This window comes from Ursus maritimus, unplaced genomic scaffold (assembly GCF_017311325.1).
Source record: "Ursus maritimus isolate PB19 unplaced genomic scaffold, ASM1731132v1 scaffold_35, whole genome shotgun sequence".
Classification (NCBI taxonomy): Eukaryota; Metazoa; Chordata; class Mammalia; order Carnivora; family Ursidae; genus Ursus; species Ursus maritimus.
The window spans coordinates 8,188,323-8,197,536 of record NW_024426119.1 but is presented as its reverse complement, the minus strand read 5'-3'; the positions used below and the strand labels follow the sequence as shown (position 1 = coordinate 8,197,536).

Sequence of the window (9,214 nt, the reverse complement as noted above, 5' to 3'; positions counted from 1 at the left end):
CTGTCTTAGTAAGGCAATTATCAGTTCCTCATATCTGACCCTACAACAGGGCAGTTTTCTCAGATCTATCTCTGACATAACAGTTTATAGAGCAATCAGTCTAAAAGACAGTAGAGATAAGAACTACCCAAGGAGAAGAGTATACTTATTGGGCTAGATTTCTATACTATCAAGAAGCCTCAATGAGGGGACACCTGGGTGGCTTAGTCAGTTAGGCATCTTACTCTCGATTTCGGCTCGGGTCATGATCTCAGGGTCATGGGATTGAGCCGCACATCGGGCTGCACGCTCAGTGAAGAGTCTCCTTGAGATTCTCTCTCTCCCTCTCCCTCTGCCCCTCCCCACATTCATGCTCTTGCTCCCTCTCTCTAATAAATAAATAAATCTCTAAATAAAGTAAAATAATTTTTTAAAAAAAGAAGCCTCAACGAGGACTTGGGTAGGAAGCCAACAGATTTCAGGGTCCTAGCACTTAAGCCATAGGTTTGTAACCCAGCAGCAGGCTTCTGGTGGAACCCATGTATACACTCCTCTGTGAGGAGCCTGCTTCTCCCTCTCCCCCTGCCTGTGTGCTCTCCCTCTCTCTTTCTCTCTCTCTGTCAAATAAATAAAAAATAAAATCTTTAGAAAACAACTACCAAACTCTATCCCCAGAGGGACGCCTGGGTGGCTCGGTCGGTTAAGCATCTGCCTTCAGCTCAGGTCATGATCCCAACGTCCTGGGATCGAGTCCCAGATCGGGCTCCCTGCTCAGCGAGGAGCCAGCTTCTCCCTCTGCCTGCTGCTCCCCCGCCTGTGCTCTCTCTCTGACAAATAAATAAAATCTTAAAAAATAATAATCATAATAAAAACTCTCCCCCCAGAGCTTCTGATTCCATATAGCTAGGATGGGGCCTAGGATTGTGTATTTTTAAAATGCTGCAAAAGTATTCTATCTCACTGCTGTCCTGACCCCTCCCCCAAATCAAGAGCCATCAAGCTTAAGCCAATGATCCATACATAAATGCTTTGGAAATGAATATGTTTTCCCACTACCAAATAGGCAGATCAAAGAGTCTCAGTACCAATACCTGGACTCAAACACTGAGCAAAAGCTGACATTAGATTATTGCAAGTTTTCTCTCTTCAGTGAAAATCGCCTACACAAACTCTTCTTAGAGCCACATAGGAAAAGGCTCAAAGCACCACCGCTCAACCAGACATGAGAAATTTTGGGGAAAAAAGGAGAGAGACAAAAAGAGAGAATGCACTAGACCTGTATCCATAAAAACTGAGAACTAGAAGAAAGCTACAAGTCATCTTACCCATTGCTTCCGGAGGAATAATACATGACCCAGATTGCACAAACGGCTATTAAGGAGGAGAATTTCAAAATCTCTTCATTTACTTTTTCAAAATCTAACAACTCTCCAGCACAGGAATCCTTTTGTATCCCTAACTTACATCGTGCCTGCTCGGCTTCATTCCATTTCTGTCCTTTGTTAAAACAGAAAAATGACCCAGCTCCCTCCACATAAAAATCTTCCAGAAACTTTAAGAAAAGAGGGGGAGGGCTAGCTACCCAGAGCACACACATGCTTAAGGAAAACACAGCCTCAGCTGAAAGCCAGAACTGACAATTGTACAGAATTTAAAGTTGAAGGGTGTTTACAACTGATAACTTTGAGTTACACTTCATCAAGACTCAGCAGATCTGGCAATAAAACCTCAAACTACTCTTCTCAAACTCTATCTCACTGCAGAGACTTCCCTCCCTCAGATAAAGTTTAATACAAATCCTAGTTCTTAATTACCCATTTCTCAATCAAGACTCACAATCCCCCTTTCTACTTGGCCCTCATTCCAGTTTTTAACCATATTTCAACCATATTTTTAACTAAGTCTCTCCTGAGTTAAAGTCTTTAATGAGCATTACTTTCTGCATATATGCACTTCCCCTTCTCGCTTGTGCCCTTCACACTTAACGAGGCTGGCTACATCTCTACTTCTTTTTCAACATTTTATTATTCCTAACTTCAATTTTTCTTTAAAGACATCACAAAACTCCTCCTGATGGTCTCCTATTCTTCTGGAGTTCCAAGTTTATCCCCACTATATCTGACATCATTAAAGTGTTTTCATTCACGGGGTGCCTGGGTGGCTTAGCTGTTAAGCGTCTGCCTTTGGCTCAGGTCATGATCCCAGGGTCCTGGGATCGAGCCCCGCATCGGGCTCCCTCCTCGGCAGGAAGCCTGCTTCTCCCTCTCACACTCCCCTTGCTTGTGTTCCCTCTCTCACTGTCTCTCTCTGTCAAATAAATAAATAAAATCTTAAAAAAAAAAAACTGTTTTCATTCGTTTATTCACTTATGATTTACTGCACACCTTACACTATACTAAACAGTGTGATGTAAAAGAAATAAAGAACGTGACCCCTGGCCTTAGGAAATGAAGACATACCTAAAAGAACAATTAGAGATTGGTTCTAAGGTAGTGGGGCCTACTCAGAGAAGTCCTTGTGGCTCCAGTAAATATAGAGTTGGGTATAAAAGTAAGTGGAGAATTTGGAGAAAAGGCTACGTTAGACAGGAGGAACAGTGTGACTCAAAGCAGCAGGCCGTCTGAGGTAAGGCCGTCTGAGCTACACAAAGGCCCTCTGTCACTTCCTTCTTTGCCCCCCCCACCCACCCATCCTCAAAGGCATATGTCTTTTGGTCTTCAAATTTTATTTCAGAGTTCTCCGCGAATCACAAGCTTCTGATTGTTACCATGATGACCCACAGCCACCACATATTAGAGCAGCTCACAAAGCTTTATACATCAGGTCCTACGTGGATTACTACAGGGCAGGCTTTTCGAATCATCTAAAGTCGAGACTTCAACAAAGAGTGTGGGGAGTTGGGTGTCTGTAGAGTCCTGGGCACACAAAGACAGCAACTACTTTTGGGTGCTAAAGATAGATACCAGCATTCTTGTTCTGTCAGACTACTCAAGGGTCATTCAACTTCAGCTAAGTATTTCCTTCATTCACAGCTCTAGGACAAACAAAGCCATTTAAAGCAGTCTGAAACACTGAATTCCTATTTGAAACAGGGATGTTTAATGATGATGCCACAGGGATGCTCTTTTTCACTGTTTTCCTAGAGAGCCTCTCCTCTTCTCTTGCCTCAGGACTCAGAGTTCAAGCATCCCTACCTCTGTGAAGTCTTTCCTAATTCCCCTAAGCTGACTTAGGTTCCCTCCCCTGTGCTGCCCTTAAGACCTTTGGGCCTACTTCCGGGACAGCACTTAACATACCAAGTTGTAATTATTTGTTTATGCATCTGACTAGCCACAAGCTCTTTGATGGCAAGGATGTTTTAGTCATCACTGATTCCATACATAACAGGCACACAACAAACATTTGTTAAGTCCATTAATGATGAGTGATATGGGAAGTTTTAAAGAATGGCGACTGTACCTTCTGGATTCCAGACCAAAATTATAGTAAGTATTAACACTGAAGAATAAACTCCCATTACATATTTCTACTACCTATAACATTTTTGGTTGGAAAAAGAAGCCAAAACATATGAGAATATTGCTCTAATAGTGGTGGGCACTGCCAAGTTACCAGCCCAGAGTAAGAGAGCTTGCAGTACCAAGAATGGTCCAACAGTAAATGAGTGAAGAGAGTCAAATCTAAGACAGTTTCTAAGTTCCAGGCTCAGTCTCCTACCTCTAGAGAATATGAACAATGAACTCCTATTAGAGTCCTTGGAAAGGTCACCAACTCCACTGCCATGGAACCTTGTGGCTAATTTCAATTCAATATGACCTCTGCTGAAATATACAGGAAGGCAGTTCTCCTTCTGACCACATCCAAGTAAGGTTCTGTTAAAGGACAGAGATCTGAACTAAGTCTCCCCAGAATCCTTCCATGTTGTACATAAGCACCCTAAACTATTTCTCATTGGCTCTACTCATCCTCTGAAGAGATACAGGCAAGGCAATAAAATGCTGCTGTCCCCAGTGCCTCTCCCTGTAGCAATCCTGTACCGCACAATGCTACTGTGTTTATAGGCTGCTAATATGATACAAGAGTCTAATCTGCTTCTGTGGGAACAAAGCCCTAGACTCCTTCAGGGATTAAATAAATGTGGTCTACTTTTGTATTCCCAAAGTTGTGGGGGCTCAATGAAGTTGAAGAAAGCATAAAGACCTAACACCCAGACAAGTGAGGGGATGGATAGGGACTGGCCTCTGAGGAACTTCTGCAGCAGGGTGGGATATAGTGCTTGGCACAGAGTGAGTAAGACAGGCAATGTTCAAGCACAAACCAGGAGAGCTGTTTTCCTGGCAGATACCTGGCTCTTTGCATGTTATCATTCCTAAGCAGCCAAGAGGCTCCAGTTAAATTAATTGAGGCTTCTTGTAGAGAAAATTTGTTTTGACCCCAGGCAAAAGCATTTAGCAAGCCAATTCCTCAAACTAGGTGTTCTTTCTGCTACTACTGTCTTGCATAACCTCAGCTGTGACACTAACACCTGCAGCTACATTAGTCACAACTTAGCCCCTCATAGGGTATGTGGTCCCACTACCTCATCCAAAATGGGAAACTGAGTCATCACTTATGAACTGGCTTCCCCAAGCACAGTCTTAGTTTGTAGTGAAGCCACAACTGAATCCAGGTTGCCTTCCTCCTATTCCTTTTCATGGAGAAATCTCGGCATGCCCACTCCTGCTGCTCTTTTTCCTTTAACCTAAAATTAAATCATTGCTTCCTCGAGGGGCATACATGGGCACACTTGATCCTTTACTGCCAACAGGAGCTTCTGGTTCTTCTCTTTCCCAAGAAAGAGGAAAGTGAAAGAGGAACACGGAACAGAAGAGGGGACGGGTGGAAAGGGGTGCCTCCCAATACTAGGACTCACCTTGGAGCTGAGGTCCTCTCGCCGGTTTCCTGCCTTACTCCTGCGTAATTTGATGGATGGAGATCGCAGCAGGTTCTTGATCCGGCTGGTAATGGTTGACCCTTCCACAGCCATCATGATGAGAAGCCCCCGGGGACAGTCCTGGCCCAGTCTTGGAACTTGTCTCAAAAGCGGCACTGCCTTCCCACTCCACAGGTCCTTCCAGTATGCCCTCCCACGGACCTGAGATGGCAGAGGCCACCTTACCTTCTGCCTAGCCGTGTTTGCAGCTCTTATCTCTAGGCATTACCCTCTCCCTTCTCCTCATACCTGCCTTCAAGCCCTGCGCGGTTTCTTACGTCTGAAGGACAAACCCATGAAAAAGAGGGGGAAAAAAGCCTGAGCTGCAAAGAAATACCAGGCCCACGCCTGCCAGAGGCGTTCAGCCAGAGGGATGGGATTGGCCCTGGTAGGGCTTGTGGTTGGTCTGGTCCCCGTTAATTCCCAACTGTTCCCATGGCAACTGCAGTGTCTAAAGAAGGAGGCCACCGAGGAGTCCCGCCAGGAGCTTGGACACCTGAGCTGGCGGCCGCAGGGACACTCGGCGCGGCGAGACTCGCTGTGGCCCGGCAACCCGTTCTGCCACGGGAGCCTCCCTCCCCCACCCCCGACCCTCGGGAGCTCGCTCTCGGCCCTCCGCAGGGGCCCTGGACCCCTCTCTTTCACCTCCCTCAGCAGCCCCAGCAACTCGCCAGCGCCCCCGCTCGGGCCCAGACTCACCAGCCCCAGGGCGCGGGGGGCACCCCGCTCACAGCGCCCTCAGGCATCGCGCACGGCGATTTCGGCTCCGCAGCAGCAGCGGCAGCAGCAGCTATGGTGGCACGAGCGGCTCAAAACGCGAACTACCGCCTGGGCCAAGCTACGGGCTGGTAAGGCGGAGCCGAGGCGAGGGGGTGCGGTCTGTAACCAGGAGGGCGTTCTGAGAGTGGACCAGTAAGGCTTATGGGGGCGGAGCCAATGAAAGGGCCTAGGAAGCAGAGATGGAACTCGAAAACTAAGGGTTCCGCACAGTACAGGAGCGGGAAGCGCTCCTAAAGGAAGGTCAACAGAACATGGCTTCAGAATTGAGAGAACCAGCCTTTTATGGTATTATCAAGCCCGGTGTCCCAGAGAAGTGATCTTCCCAGAGCCCCAACAAAACGGTAACCACGCCCCCAGGGTGCGGCGGTTGGCATTTGATAGGCCCGAGGGACCTTAGCCAAAACTAACTCCTAGCTCACAATTACAGGGTTGAGGTACAGCTATAAGGCTCTGCTCCCATCGACCCTAAGCGCTGGGATCTAAAGCGGTTAGAATCGTTTCTGCTCGCCGCCTCCCCGGTGCTTTGACCTACGTGAAATGACTCTTCTGAGTAACCCTTTAGATTGGTAACAAGTGTTTTGAACTGGGCAACCTGATTGGCCATGATCGGAAAAAGAGAGGGAGATGATAGCCATGAACTGAGCTTTAGGTGGGTGAGGGTAGGGAGAAGTGAATGCTCCTGAGATACATTTGTTCCCTTTAGGCTCCAATATCCCACCGCACTCTCTCACCTAGAGTTGACAAGGACTTTGTTGATCCAGATCTTTTCCTTGTGTCAAAATTTATTCTTTTCCCTAGTATTGTTACTTTGGCGAGGTCACCGTCAAGCTTTGGCACTGGATTTAGTGATATAGTTTTTCTAGCTCATTGTAGTGGGGAAGAGTGGCGCCCGCGCACAGAAATACTCTTTACATATTACTTCTTAGGTGTCTCAGCCTATTTGTTTTCCAGAAGCCCTTCGGCCTCGTTGCTACTTCGACATTGCCTATGAAAAGGTTAACGTAAGCCAAAGACGGGCCCCAGACAAAGCTTACACTGATACGCATCTTGTCTCACCCTATCCAAATCTTTGGAACCCCTGCAGGAGACAACACCTTAGCAGAAGAGAAGGACCCCTGTGGGTGCACCTTGTACAGCCATTTGGCAAAAGAGGTATGTACTTGTGTGTACTGAAGCCATGTATTAAAAACGAGATCTGCAAAGTCCACAAGTTGAAACAAAGATCAGTTGTCACCTCCTAGACGACCTACTGGCAATGGCTACCAGAGGCATGAGGCTTCCTTCTCTTCCACCACACATTGCAGACATAATGCAACATAAAACGGGATCTTCCATTTATTTCTCAAATCTGAAGGAAGGAGGCAAGGGTCAGCCACAGAGTATTCAATGGAGAGTTGGTTCAATTCCATGCTACTCTATTTTACTTCTATGGGGGGGGGGGGGAGGAGAGAGTGAATGTAACACTAATAAATGGTGCCACCTGCTGTCCTTACCTGTGTGCTACATGCCCCAGCAACCACCACCTCCATCCTCAAAAATTCTCCCTCTCTCCGCATCATTTTTGTGTCCACTAGTGGTTTTCTCACATCACTTGTGGCCAGGTGAATAGGTTTACCAAGTGTCATCGGTCATTTCCCATCCAAAGTTAGCCTGGTTTATCCCCTTAGAGAAAATGTTCCCCAAATTACTCTCATCTGAAGCCGAAGTTGTAGAGGCCAATCCAAGCTCCTTTCATTGTCTAAAATGATCTAGCTGAAAAACTGATAAGTGTAATGAGATATTCTAAGTCTTGAATCTGTATACGTTCAGTCTAAGGCCAACCAAAACCATATATTTTTAATTCTTCACCATTTAATCCATTTATTGTCTAGATATCACGCAATTTTTTAATTGTCAATATGGGAACAGGCTGTAGGCTGTTCCCATGCTTCATGAATTTATTCCTCAGAAAATAGTAATCCTAGGTCTAATGTGAATAAAAGCGCTATCCCCTTTTCTCCAAACTAAGTAATTGCCAGCCCACCCTTCAAATGCAGTTGACCCTTATGTATTTCACCACCCATACACTATTTCACTTTTTATTCTGCTTGTGTATGTCCGAAACATACATGGTTGTCAGATTCTAAAATTGTAGATGTCTAGGAATAGATGCATACAATTTTGCACTATGCTCATTAGATCAGATTTTAAAATTCACCCTAGGCTTAACATGCAAAAAGGTGCAATTATAAGATCCTGGAAAACTAACAGGCTGGCGTAAACATTTGCTCATCAGTTCAAATATTTATTGAGCACCTTTACATGCAAGGCACTGTGGGACAGCTGAGATCAATGCTTGCAGCTGGAAACAGGATGGATCTCAAAACAATGCTTCCAAGACTGCTTTCCTATTTAACAAAATCTCTTCTAACAGCAGAGTTTGCAAAGATAGAAGAATTTAGTAGAGCTTGATTTGTCTCAAAATACTCAACTCCTTCCATGGTTTAGCATTCTCACCCTCCATACGCCTCCATCACACTATTACTCAACATTCACGCATCTCTGTAAGTAGTTCAGTCATACTTAATATACTACAACCATGCCTGAGTTGAGAAGTTGTATATATCAAATTATTCCTTTTGTTTTAAAAATGCATTTTTGACTCTTTTTTTTCTCCAAATGGCAGTGAGTCTGTATACCTCAGCTTTAATTTTCTCTGTATCCAGCCATTCATGTTCATGTAAAATTTCATTAGAGATAATACAATAACATGAAGATTTGATGCCCTTACAAGCATTTTCTTCAAAATCAACAATTATGTGTAAGAAATCTATTCAGATTCTTGGTTATCCACCATTCTCTATAAAAGTACCTGAAAATGTGCTGTCTACTCTGTGCATTGTTTTTTAATCTGGGCATGAGGAACACGGGTTACCACCATTTTTCAGACCCATCTTCCAAGTGCATTTACCTCTCAATTCACCTGATCCCATTCAATTATCTTAAGCAGTATAATTAAAAGAGGGGGGGAAACACACAAAAAAAACATACTACTAAACACTGCCCCAAATTAGATATGGATCATCTTCTTTTCATCTGTGTATTTTCAAACTTGTTACAGAAGGGCCTGTCTGGTATTTCATCCATAGTTCTGGGGGGGAAAACCCTGCATGTATTATACATTTACCCAAAGTAATGTGCATGAAGTTTATAATACACAGACTTCACTGTTGGTGATCTTAGTTTCAATGTCTAAAGGACTCCTTTAATAAAACTTTTTGTAAATCTTAACATGTACCTTGCTTTAAGAACATTTTTTGTCCTTAGCCCGAGACTGTTTATGCCCAGTTATTCTCTAAGGTAACAGGTGTATTACCTTGCACACATCAGTATTATGAGGCTAGCCTTTCTTCACTGTAGAACTTCTTGAGACAAACACTTGCTGTCAATTTGTGTAAAATTTTGAAGTCTCCATGTAAAACATGCTACAATTAGCAAAAATCT

General features: G+C 44.6%; 1 protein-coding gene across 1 annotated transcript in view; it reads right to left on the bottom strand.

Moving 5' to 3' along the window:
• Positions 1-5,721, bottom strand: part of MAPKBP1 (mitogen-activated protein kinase binding protein 1) — a 50,367-nt gene extending 44,646 nt beyond the window's left edge. Inside the window, exon 1 of the mRNA XM_040620489.1 lies at positions 4,892-5,721. Coding sequence (XP_040476423.1) covers positions 4,892-5,008 — 117 coding nt within the window. The 5' untranslated portion in view covers positions 5,009-5,721. The remainder of the gene's footprint in view (positions 1-4,891) is intronic.
• Positions 5,722-9,214: the final 3,493 nt, after the last annotated feature.